The sequence below is a fragment of the Uloborus diversus genome, chromosome 1, assembly GCF_026930045.1.
Source record: "Uloborus diversus isolate 005 chromosome 1, Udiv.v.3.1, whole genome shotgun sequence".
NCBI classification, from domain to species: Eukaryota; Metazoa; Arthropoda; class Arachnida; order Araneae; family Uloboridae; genus Uloborus; species Uloborus diversus.
Window position 1 is genome coordinate 126,213,452 of NC_072731.1, and position 23,258 is coordinate 126,236,709.

The 23,258-nt window shown below is 33.6% G+C and overlaps 1 protein-coding gene across 1 annotated transcript in view; it reads left to right on the top strand.

Moving 5' to 3' along the window:
* Positions 1–15,113: 15,113 nt before the first annotated feature.
* Positions 15,114–23,258, top strand: part of LOC129221141 (diuretic hormone receptor-like) — a gene marked incomplete at its 5' end in the record, with an annotated part of 111,166 nt that continues 103,021 nt past the window's right edge. Inside the window, one exon of the mRNA XM_054855590.1 lies at positions 15,114–15,246. Within this exon, the coding sequence (XP_054711565.1) occupies positions 15,114–15,246 (133 nt within the window). The remainder of the gene's footprint in view (positions 15,247–23,258) is intronic.

The window sequence follows — 23,258 nt, forward strand, 5'->3', positions numbered from 1 at the left end:
TACACACATCTGCGCATACGCACATGCATATATAAGTACATACGGATGTCACGAGAAAAGTCGTTGCAATTAACTCGGGGAATGTCAAAATGGATATTCCGAGTGTTTATACGTTCTTAGGCACTTATCCGCCTATGGTCGGGTTGAAACAAAAACTCAACATTAATTCGGGGGTGAGCAAAATGGAAATTAAGGCCGAATTTTGAGTGAAAATATTTTCGCGAAAAATTGTTGAAACCAATCAACTTGCGGTAGTGCATCAGCTGGAAAGGAACATATAAGATTACTAAGCAAACTTTTTTCAATGTCAGCTTCAAACATTTCCGATATAACTGTTGGAAGTTTTTCTATGTCTTCTCTATGTTTGCATGCCATAATTCTTCGATAACCACATCCCTCCTTAAATCTCTTTGGCATTAAAAAATCAATCAAGCAAATAAGCCATAAGCCGGTGTTTTAGAGAAAAACAATGAATTATCACGGTTTATTTGCAATTTGAAAATGCTGTACACCGTTTGCGATTTATAATACGTTAACACAGACACGCTTGCTTAATTCTGTATTTTAGTTATGAATGAGACCATATTAGAAGAGAGCTGTGAATGCAGTAAAGTAAATTTCAAATTTTCTACAACACTTAGTACTGCAGCATGAAAGGCTGATTGATATTAATATTAGCTTTGTCAATGAATTAAAATGCATTTCGTTCATATATTGATATTTTAAACGCCCGGTGATCTGCAAAATGCTCCTCTGAAACATTATTTTTTTCACTATATTTCTTTCAAGTACATTAAGTAAAGGCACAATTTAAAAATATACATTTAAATTTAAAACTATGCCAGCACTGTCCTGTTTGTCATAGTTTACACTGGGGCTTCGAGCTTTAAAAAACTCCAAAGAAATATGCTCTACCAAAAAAACTTCAGAAAATAAAATAAAGACTAATGCTTTCTCCCTATTGGCACCAGAGTTCTTATTTCAGTAGAATAACTGACATGTTTTCTGCCGCCTCTCAGGTTCCATCGCCAGATGATTCCTTCCATCTTCCTCCTCGCAAGATGAGAGGGACTTAAGAGGGATTATAACACCTCCCTTTCTACAGTATAATCAAACGATACGTATAGAAGAAGTACATCAGGAAAAAGTGCTATCACTCGAGAAACACAGGTTGTCAAACAAAAGAATTCCTCCAGTGTTACTTTTTTTCAGCTTTTTGTTTGGATTCTTTTCTATCTTCGGTCAAAATTCGGCAAACTGAAAGCAAAAAGTTTTGACATTTTTCTAGTCTTTCATAATATACATTAGAACAGTGATGTCCAGCCTTTTTCTATCAGAGGGTCTCGCCTCATATTAAATTGACTCTCATGGTCCAGAAGACATATGAGGCAATGAGAAGCAAAGGGGTGTAAGTGGCAATATTTGGAGATAACCAGTCAAATGGTAGGTGAACCTCTGGTCTGTCTTGAGGCAAAAGATATTACTAGTAGCCCTAGTAGGTGCTTCCGTACAGCATGATTTAGAGAAAAAAAAATTAATGAAAGTCTACCTAGGAAGTTATCTTTAAATTCGTTTTGATCAAATCTTGAAAATGTCCGCTTGCATCCCTTTGCTTCTTATTGCCTCATAAAATTTCAAAATATTATTATTTTTTAAATAACAGGGGAAAATACGGAAAATGGTAGAAAATTAAAAACCAACAATTGTTGTCATTGCTCTGCTTCTTTTATTAAATGCATCTGTTTTTCAGAAATTAATTTCTGAATATTTGGCTCTAAAATTAGTAGAATTATCATTAATTGTTCTTTTAGATTTGTAGCATTAAATAAAACAACGGGCCACACGGATAATCTCAGTCACGTGCTACGAGTACGAAGATAGCAATTTTTCAACCTATAAGGCAGCCCGATCATTAGAAGTGACTAAAAAGGTTTTTAAAAAATATACGGAAAAAAGAAAATTTTGCATTTGTCCACTGCCTATTTACTGTGTTATTCCACCATTTCCCCTTTAAACCCACTTAAAACCAGTAGGTAGAACAATAAAAGCTCAGTTTTTTTTTCTCTTTTAAAATTAGTTAGACACATCAATAAAACATTTTATCAATACAAATGTTTTCAATACCAAATTGTATTTTTTACGACATTATGAACTTCTGGAATATGAAACTGTTCTTAAGTGTTCATTTACTATTGAGACTAGTCTAAATGACAAATTTTGAACGAATAATAAACTTATATACAACATTGTCTTGAATTCTATGTAGTTGAATGATTAGATTTAGTTACTAATTAGCTTAGTACTACTAACCGAAACAAAAAAGAGTTTTGCTTCGATTATCAGTAGAAACTTTAATATTAGTTCAGCACGGATCTGTATGGAAAACTTACCAAATATCGCCATTATGGCTAAAATGATCACTAGTTTCCGTGCCAAATTTGACAAAAATTGGCGAGATATTGCTTAATGTATACAAATAGTTGAAGATACTTTGTTTATTAAATTATCAAGTATAACTATGATAGCAAAATTGTTATTCGTGCTATACGCTACTTTTTTTTCAATTGAATCAACTACAATTACAGACGTTACTGAAAACAAAGGAATAGAAAATGTAAAATGCATCACTTGCTCCGTTTATTAATGTCTTAAAATTGGTATTGTATAAGCAAAGAAAACATCATTAGAAGGAATAGGGCAGAACAAGAGTTATCGATTTTGAAGCAAATAACTGAAAGTTTGATATCAGAAAAGAATGCTTGGGGAAATATTTGTACCAGGCTTGAAACCAATATATTTACTACCTGATAGAAAATTTCAGAAGCAGGGATACCTTTATTGTAGAAATACTGATCGTAGAAATGAGAATTCTTACAAAGATTAGCCTAGAGCACTTTTAGAGCAAAGTTTTAAGCAGCGTTTGCCTTAAATAGCTATTTACCTAACTAAATAGCTCTTATATGCAAAGGCGTGCTATTCCTGACGTGATCAAATCCAATGCTATTTTTAGGCAGCTGCATGACAAATATGAGTCAATAGCACTGACTCATCATATATCAGTCTGTTTTTACGCACACAACTAGGGGAGAAGGTGGTAATATGAAATAAGATGGTAATATGAAACAGTTTCTTTCTGCTTATTTACTGGCCCCGTCTGTGTTTATAAAAATAAACTGAATGAATGTGAATCATAATAGTTGCTATACCACTTGGCATCAGTATAGCTTGTTTCGTTTATGGTGTAGCAGGCGGATCTTTGTTTATGCAGTTCTAAAAAATTTCACAAGGTACGTTTCATGAATATTTTTTACATACTTATTGATAACTATAAGATATTATCAATGTTGTTCTTATTAACTGTAAGATTGAATAGTAAAAAAGGAGGATTAAATTTTGGATAAATATTTTTCAAATTTAAAATTCATGGGATCGTTTATAAAATAGCGATTGGTTGTAACATGGAATAATGTATTTTCTATGTTCAAAAGCCAAGGAAATTTGGATTAAATGGGTTGTATGCCTACATTGGGCACATGTTTCATGCAGAGGGTGTGAAGGTGACATTTATATTTGTGACTTTTGCTCCTACGTATGACTTATTTGAACTTCAGGATTTTTTACAGGAAAAAAAATCCTCTCTATGTTTTTTCGATAAAACTATGCGTATTTTTTAAAAATACTTCCGTATTACTACCCCACTTTCTAATACTGCTATTTTTGTATATGCTTAAAAAAATTAATGGTCTTCAAATTGTTCAATGTTTTACCTTCTAATAACTTTAAATGTTCAGCGGAAGGATACTTGGTCAAATTATAATAGTTATTGTTGAAAAAATTCCACCAAAAAAGGCATCTTTTTGTTTAAAAAAAGTGGTTCATATTAATATATTAACATCTTGTCCTTTATAAAATATTGTAAATTAACAAAAAAAAAAAAATTGAATTTTGAAATTTTGAATTCAAATTATGTTTTTTGCAATCACGAGTTGCGATAGGACCCTACTCATTGGTTACTACCCTACTCACATGTTTCTAGACACGACTCCTGTCCCTCCAAGTCTACCTCTCCTCTTGAGCGGAACCGTGTCGTATTAGTTCTGTATGTGTAGGCTTTTGTGTGTGCGTAGACTTATGTGTATGCACGTTGGCGCGTGTGTGTGTGTGTGTGTAAAGGCGCGTGTGTGTATGCGTGTGAGTGCGTATGTGTATGAGCGTACGTGTGTGTAGGACATGGACGCCACCGACCAGCCGACCGGTAGCCGCTCCTGCAGGTGACGGTGGGGGTTGAATGGTTGAAAAAGGCACAGACATCAAAGACGGTCAAATAAGAACAATAAGCAATCGTGATTGCTCAAAAAAAAAAAAAAGAAGAAGAAGAAGATAATTTGAATTTTTGGCATCTTGAATTCAAATTATGTTTTCCGAAATCACGAGCATGTATGTGTATGTAGGTAGCCGTGTGTATATGAACATGCTCATTTGTGTGCACACATGTGTATGTGTGTGTATAAGCGTACTCGTGTGTATGTAGACGTGCATGTGTGTGTATGCATGTGTTTAGGATAGGGACGCAACCTGGAGACAGTGCTCGCAAGAGGAGCGGCATCGGGAGGGGCCGGTTGACAGTGGTGCTGCAGAGGAAAGCGGGGGGAAATAAAAAGCATGGACGCCATTCAACAGTCAAATGAAAACAAAGAGCAATTCGTGATTGCTCAAAAAAAATAATAATAATTTGAATTCTGAAATTTTGAATCCAAATTATGTTTTTCGCAATCACGAACTGAGACAGGACCCTACTCATTGGAGTTATTGTTTCTAGAAACGGCTCTTGTCCCCCCCCCCAAGTCTGCCTCTCCTCCTGGGCGGTTACTTGTGCATAGTTGTGAGTGTACGTAGACCTGTGTGTATGCACGTAGATGTGTGTGTGAGTATATGTGTGTGAAGTCGTGTGTGTATGTGTGTGAAATCGTGTGTGTGTATGTGTGTGAAGTCCTGTGTGTGTATGTGTGTGAAGTCCTGTGTGTGTATGTGTGTGAAGTCGTGTGTGTGTGAACGTGCGTGTGTGTAGGACATGAACGCCTCCGACCAGGAGAAGCGGATAGCTCAAAACCGGAGCAGCCGCGCCGCCAGCAGAGGACGGTGGGCGGTGGTACTGCAAAGGCTTCTGGTCCAAGTTGAAAAAGGCACGGACACCAAAAACGGTCAAATGAGAACAATAAGCAATCGTGATTGCTCAAAAAACAGGAAGTTCTTTCCTTCAAGAACACACATTATGACGAAGTTATGAAATTGCCAGTTGTAATGAAAATGTAAGTACAGTCGGACCTCCATATATCGAACTTCCACATATCGAAATTTTCTATATATCAAAATCCCAGCAAATTTCCACGCTTATTGCATAGGAAATTTGTTTCTATATATCGAAAAAATCTCTATAAAATCTCTCTTTTTCTCGAGACATTCGTAGATTTTTTTTCCACTTTAGATTGTTTGTCTAATGAAAAATGAAGGTTAGGGGAGAAAATTACGTTCACTAAAGGTTGCTATGAAACTCACAAGAAATCTGGGGTTGAGGGGTATGAAGATAGGTCGTTGTTTCGTTCTGGAGTTCTTAAATTCCGTCAAGTTCATTTCAAATCTTAGTTGTAACCAGTAATACTGCAAAATCAGTTTCAAGTAATCCTTTTTGTTCTGTTGATTATCATTCCTAGTCTTTTTAGCTTCAGTAAAAATCATTCACGTTAAGTAGATTGGTTTTTTTACTTTTCTCTCGATTTCACTGTCAAAACGAAAATACCCTTATGCTGCGGATCAAGTTGAATTGCCGAAGAATGAAGGCGTATGAAGGCGCAAAAATGTCATTTCTGTTAATTTTTTATTTCTTAACTTTCGTTTAATCGGATGCTCGTATAAATAAGAAATTAGGTTTCATACAAGAAAATTAGCTTTAATTTTATTTTAATAATTTAGGAGATTTTAGTGATAAAAACAGATTGTTTCTATATATCGAAATTTCTATATATCGAATTTTTTCCGGCAATTTGCTACTTTGATATATGGAGGTCCGACTATACATTTTTTGCGAATATTATAAAAATAAATAAAGGGTAAACATAAGTGCAACTTTTTTCATACAGTTTCTTTCTCACTGCTTCTTTTATCTAAACAAAACAGGTTGCTTCAACGTGAAGTAGCAATTACGTAAATGTGCAAAAATATTGCTTCTTAATTATTCACAAATACACCAGAATAATATTAACATTCTTTTGAACACGCCAGAATATCGCAAATGATTTCCAGTTTTGTACATAGGAAACCATTAATTGTAATTTGCAATAACATATTATAGATCTTTTTCACATTCATTCTTTCTACCCCCCCCCCTCGACTTTAATGTTAGAACTCCGTGCGCAAACATTTACGTCAAATCGTGGAACCGAATACGTCATCAGACTAATTAGTTCTGCTTAGTCAATCTAATTGACCATGATTGGGAATTTAAATGATTAGTTTGCGACTTCATTGGTTAACGAATTCAACAAGAAAATGTCTTGGGAAGATAGCATTTTACGGTGTTCTCAATTGGAAGATGTAAAATGCTGTTCCACCGTCAAGTGCGGGACAAAAAGGCTCTTAAATTTCATTAACATTTTGTCATCGCTTATTATTTTAATTAAACATGGGCAAGCAAATCTTTTAATATTTACGCTTGATACAAAGCTACTCCTGACACAGTTATATTTTTATTAAATAGTTTTGTTGTTTAAAATTTAATTAATTTGTATGCATCACGTGCGGGACATCCAATGTCAACCTCTTGTAACTTGCTTATGAATTAGTTGATAGTTTTGCTTTATTAATATTTTAATTTAATGTTAATTGTAGATTTTGAGTGCAATGTTTCCAAGTAAAGGAAACACATCTCATTTGTAGAGAAAGAATAGTTTAACTCATTGGAAAAAAAATGCGTTGGGCAATTCCACGAAAAAATAATCATTTTGTGCCGCAAGGTGACGGTTCATATATTTCATTAAAAAGTAATTATTTAAGAAAGTAACGACGAAATATGTTGCTTAAGGAATCACACATTCGTTTGTAATTTGTTAAACAATAAAATTTTTTGCAATACCGTTTTAAATTATTATTTTTAATGAAATATGTGAGGCGTCAAGTGCGGGACAAAGGGACTGTTTTTTTTTTTTTTTTTTTTGTGGAATGACCCTGAAAAACTTTTTCTCAAAATACTTGCACCTCGATTTGGTGGCACTTTTTCAAAGAATTTACACTATGCATGCTTTATGCACGAACTGGGTTATGATTATAGTTGCATAATTTAAGTTTTCGAAAAAAAAATTTTTGTATAACAAGTAAAGTTTCTTGATATCCATGACTGACGTAGTTCGACGCAAAACATATTTTTTGGTGCTTTTAAATTTTTAATTGGTTTTTACTTTAATTGTGTACAACAAATAAGTAAGAATATTTTTCCTCAAAACAACTTTGTAAGATCCTGATTACTTACATTATTTGTAAATTTTTTTGTTTGTTTTGTTAATTTCATTATCTCATTACTTTTTGCTTTGAAGAAAACTTCTTGAATTCTACCTTTTAATTTGCTGAATAAGGTTAAAATATGGATCAAAATGAACTTACATGATATTAGGACACACAGAACAGATATTATACGGAATACAGACACGGGAAATACAGTCCACACGAGCCTCAATATGGCGTAACAAAAATAAATCTTAACTACGACTCCTACATCATAATTACAATTGACGAGCACGCAGTAGCGTTAAGGAATACAAAAAAGGCTTTTAATTCAGGTATTCTCACTCTTTTTCATTCCAGCTACACCTAATTGTACTGACCTCTAGCGGATCTTAACAACAATTGAAAGTCACTCAAATTTCATGTGCTAACGCTGTTGCGATACCGCTGCATTCTAAACATTTTAATAGGGTTGAAATAATCTAAAAGATAATTCAATCGTACTCTAAAAAGATTTAAAAGAAATTCTATTCAAAAATTGGCTATCTTGAGCTTCAACGAAAACACGTCTGTTGACCTAGGAAAATGACGTAAAACATCAGACACCAACACCGGGACAGTCGGGTTTTCACTGGATGGTGGATGACTGCTGGAATATGTAAAACAACAACTTAACGATTTTAATCACAATTCTTCCAAGAATATCCTATTTAATAGAAAGATATGAGTGAATGGAAATAACTTTTTTTTTTTGTTTCTTAAATAAACTATTCTATATGAGAGAAGTGTTTTTTACTTTTTAATCGAACAATAAAGTGTTTTACACACTTTATTAGGGAATGATTTGTGATTTGACTGAGAGAAACCTTAATTCTAATTTCCAATACAGATAATCTCAAATTATAAGCCGTTGGTCAAAAAATAATTCTTCATTCTTTATTTTAGCTCATAAAAATGCATTAATTCTGTGTTTAAGATATTCGGCATCAAATTATGTGCTGGGGTGTGTAAGTTATTCATGCTGTCATTTTTCTTTTGCATTACATTCTAAAAGAATAATTAGTTCCGATTGATTGACCCCTGATACAAATATCTTTGTTTCTTGGGGGCAGAGAAAATAATTTGCCGCTTCAATGCTGCGTGAGATGGAATTACAACAATTTTTAGGACATATTTACCATATCAACTGAAGTAGAAACTTATGTTTGAACAATAAAATGTCAATTATTTTGTAACGTGATTCTGCCTTTTTTAAAAAGACTTTTATTAAATACGAGTGCATTTTGAAAAAAAACAAAGGAAAAAAACAGAAGAGTATTTGGTGTTTGTTGCAAAGCTTTTACAGTATCTTGGATGAATAAAGTGTGCATTGCTCGGAAAGGTTTTATTACATTTACTGTAAGAAAAAAAAATGTGTAACCTTACTCCGTAAACACGCCGGCAGCATTTTGCACTTTGTGTAACCTTATCCCGGCGGGTAGTTTCCTCCATAGCAATGGAATAACTTAATTGATAAAACTTGGTGTATTGTATGAGCGTTACACCAGCTTTATCAGTTAAGTTGCTCCATTGCTATGGAGGCAGGTAAGATGCCGCCGCTTTTACGGAGTAAGGTTACACATTTTTTTTTCGTGTTGAATGCATTTACAGATTGAGTAGTAGAGTTTTTCTCAGAGGTTACACACGTGCAAACTGCGTTTATCGTTTAATCTTTGCACATCATCATGCGAAAAACTTAGGAACATTTTGTTGCTGTTGCTTTTGATATGAAACCAGCATTACTTGAAATATTGAGCCTTGAAAAAAGTATTTATTTATTTATACAACCACATATAGGAAGAGTTAACTTTATACTAGACCCTCAACGATGAAAGATGCGATGCCGAGGCTGATTGAATTTCAAGTGTTTGAATAAGTAAATGTACATAAGCGAAGCAAAACTTTTCCTGTATCTCTTTCGAACTTGGAGAAAGAAAATGCAGACGCATGTTTTGGGGTTTCAAGGAACACCTTTATCATCTCCAGAAAAAGTGAATCGTTACAAAATCTTTTAACAAAAGCCAAATAGCTTTTCCCGACGACTTTGCAGAATCAAGCCATCTGGCTTGTTTATGCAAATTCGAATAAGGCATCTAAGTGCAGATATGTTAGCCTATAATATTACTTCAAAACTTTTGACTTTGAAAGCAGAGCTCCATCAAACCTTGAAACACACATCTGCATTTTGTTTTGCAAAGTAATGCATTTAAAAGTTTTTTTTTTTAATTTACTTTTTAGCACACAGAGGCATTAATTTATTTCTTAGTTATACACTTTTTACCTTACTTTCCCACAAAAAAAAAGAGAAAGAAGAAAAAAGCACGAAAGAAAACTTAATGCATCTTTAAAATTTCGCGAAAAAAAAATGGCAAAAAAAAAAAAATAAAATAAAATAAAATAAATAAAAAGAAAAAAATAAAATAAATAAAAAGAAAAAAATAAAATAAAATAATTAAATAAATATCAAAAAATTAAAATTTTGAAAGTAGGGTATTGAGATGGGGGAAAAATGTCTGTCGGTCTGTCTGTCTGTCTGTCCCCCTCCCTGTAATAACTTTTGAGTGAAAAGTCCAATTCGAACAATTTTTTTTTTGTTCGAAAGATCTCAGCGAGGGCACATCATTCCTAAGTTTCATTTTTTGATTTGAACAATTTTTCGTTCAATTTTGAAAAGTTCAAAAAAACTTAACATCAGCTCTTAAGGGGAAATTCAAGGCAAATATAAATCCTGAACTTGGAGGCAAATTAGTTTCAAACAAACTTTGTAGGAAAAAGCTTTTGATGAAGAACATGTATAGAAAGTATTTTTTTGATTTGAAAAGTTTTCTGTTCAATTTTGAACAGTTCAAATCCCTTAACTTTAGCGCCTACGGAGAAACTGAAAGTCAATATAGATTCCGAACTTAAAAGGCGAATTTACTTCAAACAAACTTTGTCGGAAGTAGCTCTTGACGATCTACTCCCGGATCTGACTCCGAGAATTTTGGGGCACCGGACTCTGACTCCTGTGCCCGAAAATTTGTCGAACTTTGACTCCTCGATATAGACTCTGACTTCGTAGCTTTGGAAAAAATTTGTACACGATGGAAAAATGACTGACTACGACTCCTTTATCTCAAAATAAGTCCGACTCTGACTCCGCAAACATTGGCAGAGTAGCGGACTTGACGGGAAAATGACCGATTACAACTTTCGAGTCCTTTAAATTAAAAACTTTCAACTCCAGAATCTGGCTCTTTTTTCCAAAAATGAAATTGACTCCGACTGGTTTTAACTGTGAAATAATTATTTTTAAAATGATTTGTTTCTATTCTCACTCCAAAATTTTAATTTATGTAGGGGACACCGGGGTTAGTAGTAACGCTTTTGTCATTCTTGATATTATCGTAAGATTTGAACTAATGTGAAACATTTAGTGTATCATATCATTAGAGTAACTCTTGAGCAATATATTTTTAAAGCAATTATCCACATTTTAAAAGTTTTCATGACACAAAATGAAATTTGTGTAGCCTCTAAGTTTGTCTCAACTTTCCCCGTAGTGCTGCTGGTAGTGACATGCTTGGAGCACATTGTGACACACAAAAAACGTGTACAATTACGTTGTAATATGTAAAACGTATATGATAAATGCAATTAAACGGGATATTTTAAGTTAAGACTGAAAAAAATATTCATTTATAATGCTCTTAACATAAAAATGAACGTCTTCATATTTTAACCACACTTTAAACGAAATGAAAATAAAATAGTTAAATTATTAACACTTGTGAACTCTTTTCTAGAGACACATTAAAAACTGTGTTAGTCAGGAAAGATAAAGCGTAAACAAACACTAATTTTTGGCTCTACTAATCTTTGACTTGGTACAATGCGTAGGTCCGTATCCTACTTTACAGGTCTACCTATTTTTTATAACCACTCATTATCATCGCTTGTTTCAACAATGTGTTGTTAATGCAAGTAAAATAAGGTTTCGTTTTTGTTACATTTGACATGCGACCAGTTTTTAAGTGTCATGCACTGCACCCAGTCTTCTACGGGTCTAGAAATTTTGTATTGCTCCAAGTAAACTAGACATAACCAATTTTGATCATCTTCAGAGATATCCTAATCCTTGTTCTTCAATTTTTTCAACAACGTTAATGTATTTTTTTGTACTGAATTTGACATTTCCGTTTTTCTTCTTCAATTTGTTTCTTGCGTTCTCTTGTTTTTTGTTCTGCTCGAATTTTCTCTTTAGGTGCGATTGCTAGAATGACAGGTCTTAAAACATTTATGAGCAGAGTGATTTCACTTTCGATTTCCAGTTTTAGGTGGCTGTCTTTTTTCTACAAAACGTATCGCAGTTACCATGCTAATGTCAACTGTCATAGACTCACCTAATTCAATGAGATTTCTCACTTCTGAAGACTGATCCGTATTCTTACTATCATTGACTAAATGTATTTCTGAAGTGCTGGGTTTGATAACAACTTTATATTTAATATTTTTACTCTCATTTTAGTCATCAACGCTCTCATCTCTGACGGATAACAGACCAGGGCAAGTAGTGACTCTGTGCCCCCTTGATTTTGTCGCAACTAGCCCCGTGTTACGCCATTTTGAACTTTATTCTAATAGTTTCCGAAATAGTATCATGATCAACAAATGAAATGCATAGAATAACAGCTCAAAACATAGGTGTTTAAATAATGTTAGAAAAGTTTTCACATCTCAGTATCCTTAATGGCAAAGACAATTCCAACGCAGGTCCCAAAATTTACCTTTGCTGTAAAAACAAGATAAATATTTTGATCTTGAAAACAATCCAACGCTTATACTTCCAAACTTACACAATACATTGAGACCATTATCCTGCTCCCTCACATGACACGACAGGTGTTGAAACCTATTGCACAACTTGTCCCCGGCACAACTAACCCCAGTCTCCCCTATCCAGTGTTTGGCAAAAAATTCGGAGTCCTTTATTTTTCTTACATAAGGATATGTGCAGACGATTCTTTTTTTTTCGACAATGAAAATTATTATTTTAAGTTGAAATTTTGTTGTTTTTTTTGTTTGTTTTTGAAATAACGTAATTTCATTAAAATTTTTTAACAAGGGAAAAACAAACGATTTTTTTTTTGATATGATGCATTTATTTATTGAGCTTATTAATGTTAGGTTGTTTTTTTCTTTTTGGAAGCGGTTAAAGATTTTGTTTTTAATGGAAAAAATGTATTAGCTGCTTTGTTTAAAAGGTGCTGCCACTTGATTTGTTCGTTTGTTTTTACGCATCTAATTCTTTAGATGAGAGAGACATATTTATTTCTAGAAGTCAGCTTAAAATATTAAAAAAATATGTCTGAAATAATTTGCGATTTTAGCTAATTTTGAGAATATTGATCACATACTAGAAAGTCGATATTCGTCGATAATGGGAAAGTAGGCTTGTTTAGTTCTGGACGGAACTTCTTGTTCCTTTTTCCGTTTTGAGTCAGGAGAGGACGAATTGCTGTGTCAAACCTTTTTTTATTTTATTTGCAAAATAAGCAGAGTGTTTCGCTGTGCCTCAGCGTACTACTTATCTTAAATAAATTATAATTAAGATACATTTTTTTGTTTCTATTTCTTTAGCAAAAAAACGCTGTCCCTCCGAACACTAGCTAGGTTATTCTAAGATACATGCGTTCGTTCTTAAATTACACATTTATAATATTCAATATGTACATACTCATTATTGAAAACCGTCATTTCTTAAATTTTCAAACAAAGAAATGACAGTTACAATTTATGTCTCAAGAAAAGTAATTTATTTCAGCAGCTTTCATTAACGATGTGCCGGAATTCACTTTTTAAAATTCCTTTCTAGGGGGGAAAAAGTTAACGTTTTTCTGAAGTAGGAATAAACACAGCAAAAAGAAGGACTTTTAAGTTAGAAATGCTCGTAAATTAAAACTGTCGCCTCCGCAAACGGAAGCAGAAAAGAAGTGAAAAAGAAACTGAACTTCGAAAAAAAAAAAAAAAAAAATCGCTCTTCAAATTCTTGAAAGAATGCGCGTCAGTTAGCTGCAATATTGAACTTTATTGTGTTTTTTAAACATGACATTTTCTGAAATAATCTATGATGTGTTTTGAAAAGTGGTATGTATTAAATTTCATGATTATCTAAAAGGGTTCTCTTGATTAAAAAGACTTTTTATTAATGTTTTATCAGAACTATTCAAACATTTAAACCATATGCTGGAGAAATAGCATAAATTGTTCATCCAAATCTTATTATTTGCTCGAAAATCTGAAACATAAATTGGGTTGGACTCATCAAACCATAATAACGAATAAATAGTTTTGTTCTTGAAAATTGAATGAATGAATTACCAAGATTTTTTTTAAAAAAATTGCTAAATTATCGTATAATAAGTAAATAATTTATGGGAAATAATCATCACGAGTTATTCGTGTCGTCGGGCTTATGAAAAGAATAAGTTTGTTGTTAAATACTGCATTTCTTTCTGAACTACATATCGACTTCATGCGTGGTACTGCTTAATTTATTGATAATGCTTCTGAATAGGGGTATACTACTCCTTTTTAATTCGAGAAAAACATGTATTAGATCTATCCCAAAATTCATTCAGTTTATATAGCAAAAAAAAAAAGGAGCAGTTTTGAATGCATTTAGTGGTATTTTCTATACGCTGCAATTCTTATTGTTGTTTAGAACTTTTTGAAGAAAATATTTTTTTTAAGGGTAGAAGAACTCGAGCAGAGAATTTTTCGACATCGTTTTCTAAATTTGTTTCTCAAAACGGTTGGGAAAGAGAAAAATTAGTAAAAACAAGATGGAATATCTGGGGAATAAAGTGGAAGGAAAAACACTTCCTAGCCTAGTTTTGAGAAGTTCTACAGAGACACTAAAACTGCATGTGCACCGCCAATCTCGTGGTACATTATGGCTTTCTTTCTGTTCCACATCGTCCCACCGGTCTCCCATCATACTTCTTAGACTTTCCGATTTACAAACATTTTTGGCGTACAAAAAATATCAGAACAGAAGAAGGCCACTAATTCAATTCTTCGCTTCCGAAGATAAGGTTGTCTTCAAACATGAGTTTTACAAACTGCCACTACGGTGGCGAGGAATGGTAACGACGGAAATATCATGCAGCACTTATTGCTAATGTATTAAAGCATTGTTTCAATCGTTATACACTTCCCGGTAGATCTCATATATTAATTTATATATCACACATATCACACTGCAGAGTCCCCCGTACCTACCACTATTTGTAGTTTTACCGGCTAAATGGGGCACTGAACACAGCTCTGTTTTTTGATCCAGGCCAGAAGTAGATCAATCCTTGGTTCAACAACCCCAGAGGTATTGATTCATGTGGAGGACTTTGCAACTGCAATTTAACGTGCGCCAGTCACTTTCAAGCATGGAGTATCTTTGACTGACCGACTTTAAACATGGGACGCTTCGGTTTCGAGTCTGACGCCTTACTGATCCAGTCAACTCGGTCATAACAAATTATATAACTCCAACCACACATACGAATCCCTTTTCCTGACAATATGCTGTTCACTGACTGTTATTATTTTCTTTCACAGATGCATTCTGCAATGCCACTTGGGATGGTCTTTCTTGCTGGCCACCAACTAGGGCAGGATCATCCGCTGTCATCAAATGCATGGAATGCCTCAACAAGGTGCCCTATGATTCCTCGCGTGAGTAGTGTTTTTGAATGAAAAAAAGTTATACAAACAAGAAGGAATTAAGCACAGAGAGAGAGAGAGAGAGAGGGAGCTTTTAACAAAATTAATATTACTTATGAAAAAGTAAACTGTACTCCAAAAGTGAAGATACAGCCTGTATTTTCCGCCTAAATTCACTATGTACGAACATGCAAATATGAAATTAGGTAAAGTGTGGTCTTTCTATTAAAAAAAAGACTAACGTAAGAATTCAGTCTCAAATAAAAGAATAGAACACAGATAAAAGAAAATAATCTCCTGAAAACCAAACAAAAGCATTTTCTGGTTTGCGTTTTTAACAAAAAAATGTTCTCATACTTGATTTTGAGCAAATTCTTATTTACGATTTTTTTTTTTTTTGGAAAGCTACTTACTATTCCGGAGAAGTATTCTAACTTAATAATGGTCGTACATTAAGAACCTTATTTTTTTTTTTTGTCTCTCTCTCTTTCTATGAATTTTTGTAGTTTCTCGTACAGTTGTATGAAAAATGCAAAGTGAAAACTTGTCAACAATATCGGTATATCGGTCGAAACATAATGGGGGGAAGGGGGGTTCTGTCAAATTTTCAGTGACTAGATATATAAAAATATGACATATTGAAAGCTTCACTGAAAGTAATTAAACTAAAGTTCAGAATATTTCTATGTATATGTTTTCCGTATTTATTTATTGGTAAAAATCAGAAACTCTTTTTATTAGAAATAAAGTAAGAGATGATTCAAAAATTTCATATCATAGAACTTTTTGCTACAGTTTTTTTTTTTTTTTGTCTATACTTGAATGAGAAATTTTAGTCCCTTTTAAAACATTATTTATTGAGATATCTGTAGAATATATTGAAACCTGTCACGAATTTGCCACCTTTAAAAGGTTTCAAGACATTAAAATTTCATTATTTTCTGTCTACTTTCTCAGAACATAAAATAGAAGAAGCATGAAAGAATGGTAACTGTACGGTAAAAATACTCTAAAAAGTCATATGAAGCATCTAGAAGCAAGGGTGTGTACAAAAGTCGAAACTGAAAATTGGGAGATAAGCAGTACAAAAGGCAACAGATGGTAATAGCAGCGGTAGGTAAAACGGGTTTCAATGCAACATGTTTTAGAAAATCTTTTCAATGAAAGCCTACCTACGCTTTGAACTTAGCACGCGTGTTACTCAAAGATCCGCTATACCTTCGCTTTTCACTGCCTAACATATGAATTACATTGTAGGAGTAATACGAATAATTTAAGACAGTGAAAGCAATATGTGTGGTTAAATGTCTCCTGCCATCTTAAGAAATGTTGAAGAATTTGGAATAGAAACCAAACGTTTATCATTCTTCAAAACACCTCGGAAAGAGCCTATAATGTAAAGCATGAACAACAAAGGATTTCAGACTTAGAAATATTTAATTGTAATTTGATCTCTCCTCCCTCTCTTTTGTTCAAAATTACTCATGAGAAAATTACATAAATTCGAAATACATTTTTCGTATTCTTTTTTCTGTAGAACTTTTTTGCGGAGTCAAAGGTACTGTTCTCAAAGGTACGAAAGCAACATAATTATTCAATTTACTGGGTATTTTTGCGTTATTTCTTTTCTGAAAGATAAATTTGCAAACGATTTTATTTTTAATGGAAATGACTTTTTGAAACATAATCAAGATCGTGCACAGAAATTTTGGGACCCGTCACAAATTACTTTTGCGGGCCCCCTTATATTACTTACCCCTACATTCCTACATATATTTCACCAATCACTTTAGAAATCTCGTGCCCCCTTCAGGCTTGGGCCCGGGCCAAAAGGTGTCCCTTCTCCCCCTGTGCACGCCCCTGAACATAATTGCTGTTTCATTCCAAATTTTAACGAATTGAAAGATCAGAGCTTTTTCTTGGAAAAATTTAGAACTGAATTCTCTTGTAGATTATTACATTGTGTTTGTTTTTATTTCATTTAGATAGTCAGTATAATTGATATTTTCCCATTCAGGTTCAAAATTTTGTATTTGAAAAAAAATGAGACTTCTTGAATTTAAAATGCATCAACTAAGAAGTTTATTCTTAATTAAAAATTACTGAATCTCCCCCCTCCCCGCTCACAGTTTAAAAGAATGAATTTTATGTAGCAAGACGAACCGAACAGCTCATGTATAGCACCCAGAGCCTGCAGTTTCGTCTTTGTTTTGGAACCATCAATCTAGATTAGCCATAACAGAGTTTCAGACAAATGATTTTGTATATCGTCGCCTCAGAGCAATGGAAATTCCTGGAATTAGATGTATTACTGTTTCTCTGAGGCAACGATATAATCTGAGTATGACATTCTGAAGCATCTGAGTTTAATATAGTATTTTAACTAATAGCTTTTTTTTTGCATAAAACATACATCATTTTGTCTTAAGAAAAAGGTTACAACTGTCAAAATGCATAATATTTGTTTTGAAATGTTTTTTTTTTAAATATAATTTTGTTAAGCGTAGTTTTACCACGCTCATTTTCTTTTGGTGTGAGTGGAATTTTAATCTTTTTCTTAATTATAACGAGCTTTTTACTCTATTTTTTCTTCGGGGGGGGGGATTTTTTTTCGTTCTTATTGCAACGCGTGTTTTAATCAAATTCTTCTTTCCAAAAGATTGAACTTTTTGCGAACCAAATAAAATTGCGTAGCAATGGTGACTGCCAGTGAGCAGGAGGCGGAGCCTCTAGTGCATTAAAAATAAATAATAAGATTGGTATTTTAAAATTGTCAGAAACACAATACAAACATGATTTACTTCCTCTACATTTTAGATGACGGTTTAGAGAAGTTTTGGGGAACCATAATTTGTAGCGATTAAAGTAGATTGTGAGATTTTGAAAAGGTGTGCTAAATTCATTTACTATCGATGCAGCTAAAACCGTTTCAAAAAGTATTGAATGAACACTTATTTGTATTTTTGAATTGTGTTACACCTTGAATCTGTCAGTAGTTTATTATATTTGCAGTAATTCTTAAGTTTTCTTCATTACTATTTTAAAATATCTCTTGAAAATAATAATCAAGAAAAAAAATCTGTCACTGCTTTGCATATTTTATGCTTTTTTTGAGGGGGGATATGGATATATTCATGGAAATGCATTTAGTGGTAACTCTATTTTAAACAAATCATTTTTTTTTAAGATTGCAACCTGCTCCCATAAATCCGTATAAAGATTAGTAACATGGCAATATATCAGTAACTACTTTGCCTATGTTGTAAAAGCTCAAATATTTTAAATTAATTCATATTGTTAAGATTTTTCCCAATAGGAAAAAATTATAACAATAACAAAAACAACGCTTTTATATCATTAAACTTCACAGGAAATAATTTAACACTCTTAATAAATATTTGCTCAAATTCCAGTTCCGTCTTATTAATAGTTAAACTTAATTAATAACTCCAAAAAGAAAATCGTTAGAGTTTTCCATCAGTTTCACAACTCATACGTTTCATATTCTCATTTTTCCTCCCCTTTAGCAATTAATTTAAGATACACTTGCAAATTGTGACAACATAACTAAAACAAAAGCCATTCGTATTCGCTTCGAACGAAAGACGCAGTTTTCTGGCATTCTTTTCTCCGGAGACCACCATTTTTGCGTCTTCTTCCTCATCAATTAAGCAGATGGAGTTCATTTGCATCTCTCCTTAAATGGCAATTCTTTTCTTCTTGATTTAATGGTGCTTCTCGAGTTCATTTATAGAAGAGTTTTATTGGGTGGAAATCTCTCTCTCGCATATATACCGGGTGTCCTGAAATAGACTGACTGTTTTCAAAAATGTAATACAGGTAAACGGTCGATGATAAAAAAATTAATTCCTGGAGAAAATTCATATGGCGGCTTTTTTTCCTTCAAAGAGTTGCAAATTTTAGTTCAAAAATTTTCCTACAAATACCGCTGCAGATAGTAAACCTTTCAATCAAAGAAAAATAGAAAATTATACTATACTTTTTCTAAACGATTTTTAATGAACAAAATTACATAACAATATTTTCAAAATGGCTACGGTCACGTACAATCACATGTCGCAATCGGAGAAAAATCGGTGAATTTCAATGCTTCCTTTTCGATTTACGGGCTTACTATCTGAAGCGACACCTTCTGAAAAAAATTTCGAACTAAAATTAGGAACTCAGGGGGAAATTTACGTCCACCACATGAATTTTCTGCATCCCTGTAAATTTTTGAAAACAGTCAGTCTATTTCAGGACACCCTGTATATGTGTGTATATATAAATTGGCTACCCTCGTCACTCTCATACGCAAGCCAGGGTGCTGTGGCTCCCACTTTGAAAAACCCTAAAGTAGATGTCATGGTTAAGGGACTTTGTCAGGCCAAAAGGTCAATTTAGATTACTTTAACTGGCTTTAATATATAAAAACACATTTATTCCAAAAAAAAAAAATGATTTACCCTTCATGCGTTGGCCAGCCAGATTTCAACACCTAACCCATATATTTTTTATGGTGTTTCGTCAAAGACTGTGTTTATTCACCACCATTTTTTACAGCATTACAAGAACTGAAAGATCGCATATGTGTAGCATTAAAATTAAATTGATATTGAAACACTCAAAATGCATGTCAGATGTATGTCGCGTTATGAAAGGTGCATATCGAATATTTCAGAAAGGTGGAAAAAAACTTTGACAGTTTTCTTTATTTTTATGTATTACTTTTAGTGCTAAGTGTAATATATTATAATATATAAATTTTTTAAAACCGGGATATTCTTTTATGCTAACCATGTAAAACATATTTCTGAAAGTACTAAGTACATTTTACGCAATAAATTCAACTGTATTTTTTATGCAATTGAATTGTGTTAAAAAGCGCGCTGAATGGGATAATGTGAAAGGTCATATTTTCTGAACCTATTCCTTTCGGTTGATCGCGGAAATGAGAATGAAAGTCAACTAACTGCTTAAAATTTATTATTTACACCACTTTCTTCCTTATAAGGTGACTTAAAGTTACTTATGCGTTAATAATTAATTTTAATTCTGTACGTTATTTTCGAGGAAAAAAACTGGCATTTGAGCCTTAAATAGAAATCTGGATGCTGGGAATGAAGAACGAGGCCGCCGAGAGCCAAAGCGGGCCTCTTGTCAATGTGGACCCCCCTTCCCCTCCATAAAATTTATACTTCTTCGAGTCTAAGTCCGAACCCGGGCTCTTAAGGGGAGGCTCCCTAGTTTCCGACTAGGCTGATATGCCCTGTCGTCTGCCCTGATGAATAAACTAATTAGTAAAAAACAGATGATAATACTGGGATCATAAAAAAGCAGTATATATTGAATAATAACAATCAGGGGAGGAGATAACAGAAGGTAATCTCAAACTGGCGACTGGAATTTGTCAAAATTTTCAAATAAGGGAAAACGAGGAAATATTTCAATCACAAAGGTTTCCTTAATCCTGTTTGTTGTTCATAACTTTATAGCATTTCTGGACAACATCTTCATTTTTTTTCAAGGACCACAGCTTTTTTTTTTTTTTTTTGCAACATTGGATCCAACTTCATGCCCAAAATCACCCTTATCTGTATTCCATTTGCCACATGAACCATTAGTTTCACTCATTTTCAACTTATTTCTTTCTGCTCTTGTTCATTTTTCAAATCAATTCTTTCTTACTTTTTCCTTACTTTTACTCAGCAACTCAAATATAAATACGTACCTGGTGTCAATGACTGTTCTTCACCGTGTGCTGCTGTCTTCTTTTATCCGCGGAGTTGGGTTGCAGAATATCGTTGGTAGAAGAGCCGCGGATTAAAAAAAAAAAGCCGCAAAAAAGTTAAAATGAGGGACAAATTAAGTAAATATTATTCGTTCTCAAATCCTTGACTGCATTGATGCATACTTTTATCTACGGACAGTGAAAATACACACAGAACAGTAAACAAGTGCACAACAGAATTTAACATTAATAAAACACAATTGTACGATAAAGAAAACGCAATATGCAAATAAATAAAGCGAGCTGATGTGTGCATCACATGACTTCCTTTTACTCAAATTTAATGTCATTTCTCCAATTACTGCCAATTTTAATGTGATTCAATAGTTTACGCACTAAATATCACCAACAGTGGCCAAATTAAAACAGATTTTTAAAAAATCGCCAAATTTGTCACCAAGTTGACGACAAAACTTGCCCACCAAAAAACAGGCGATATATCGCCAAGTGTCCGCCAAATTATAACACCACTTGAGTTGACATCGACATTAACAATGATTTCCTCCGAAAAAGGGGCAAAAGACCCCCTTAGGAACATCCGAATGCAACCAAATGAAGAGGTCCACAACTAGACCCCACTAGGAGTCTACGTACCAAGTTTCAACTTTCTAGGACTTGCGTTCTTAAGTTATGCGACCTACATACGCACATACGAACATCCGCACATCTGCATATACGCACATACATACATACGTACATACAGACGTCACGAGAAAATTTGTTGTAATTAACTCTGGAATCGCCATTATGGATATTTTGCGAGTCTATACGTTCTTAGGCACTTATCCACGTGTGGTCGAGTCGAAAAAAACTCAATATTCAATCAGGGGTGAGCGAAATGGAAATTAAACTCGATTTTTGAGAGAAATTTTTTCGCGAATAGTATACTTCCTTTTTTGTAAAAGGAATTAGAAATTTAAATTTACAAATTTCGACAAGGGAAAAAAAAACAGCCGTTGGTACTTGTTTTTTACTACGAAAATACATATTCAGGATTGTTGATTGACTCACGGATAATCGGCTCGCGGATAATGGGGATTTTACTACTGCATATTAAAGGTTGCTTATCCAGTATGCTGGTTCTTTGCCTCTGGATGAGCATCCAGGTTATGGTAAAAAAGTTATTAAAAAAGGTACATGAACTACCTCTTTACATCTATCTACATTGAAATTGTCAGTTTTTCGGTAAAAAATAAATAAAACTTTAAATAGCAAATAAATTTTACATGCACTACCCTATACCTGGTGTTGCATGACTGTAAGTGATTCAATTCGAAAGCGAGACTGAATTTGCGTGTTTTTAGTACCAGCTAGACGTTTTTGTGTTTCGTTTCAGTATATTTGGCAGCTCTGAGTCATACATACACAAGTCTTACAAATATCGAAACTTGCATCTACAGTAACCTCCCGATTATCCGCGAGTGCATTATCCGTGGGGTGGATTATCCGCGAGCGTCTTTAGGAAAAAATTCTGTAGACAATTTACTGACAAATTAAGCAATCTCAAGTAAAGAAATAGGAAAGGTGAGGTGAAAGAGAAGAGAACCCCAACTCACAAGCAGGAATTACCCATGAAACGGCTTTCTAACACGTTAATGGACTATATAATTTCAGACGCAGGGTGGGGGCACAGTTAGCAGACAAACTGACGCTAAAAATGTACAGTCAAGAATTTAGAAATTGTGTTTTCGCAGTAATAAACAAAAATAAATGACTGATTTTTCCAAAAAATCATGAATTTTGAAGTTTGTTGCTTTTGTTTTACATTTCGTATTATAAAAGGGTGAGGTGTAATTTAGAGGTCATAATAGCTTGGGATTGTTATTGTACTTTTTTACTTCCTTTTACAAAAAAGGAAGTATCGAATTAGCTAAAAAAATTTCCCTCAAAATACGGCCTTAATTTCCATTTTGCTCGCCCCCGAATTAATGTTGAGTTTTCTTTCCAACCCGACCACACGCGGATGAGTGCCTAAGAACGTATAGACACCCAAAATATCCATTTTGACATTCCGAGAGTTAATTACAACGACTTTTCTCATGGCCTCCGTATCCTCCGTATGTATGTATGTATGTGCGGATATGCGGATGTGCGTATGTATGTCGCATAACTGAAGAACGATGTGTCCTAGAAAGTTAAAATTTTGTACGTAGACTCCTAGTGGGTCTAGTTGTGCACCTCCCTTTTTGGTTAAATTCGGGTCTTTCTAAAGGGGTCTTTTACCCCTTTTTTG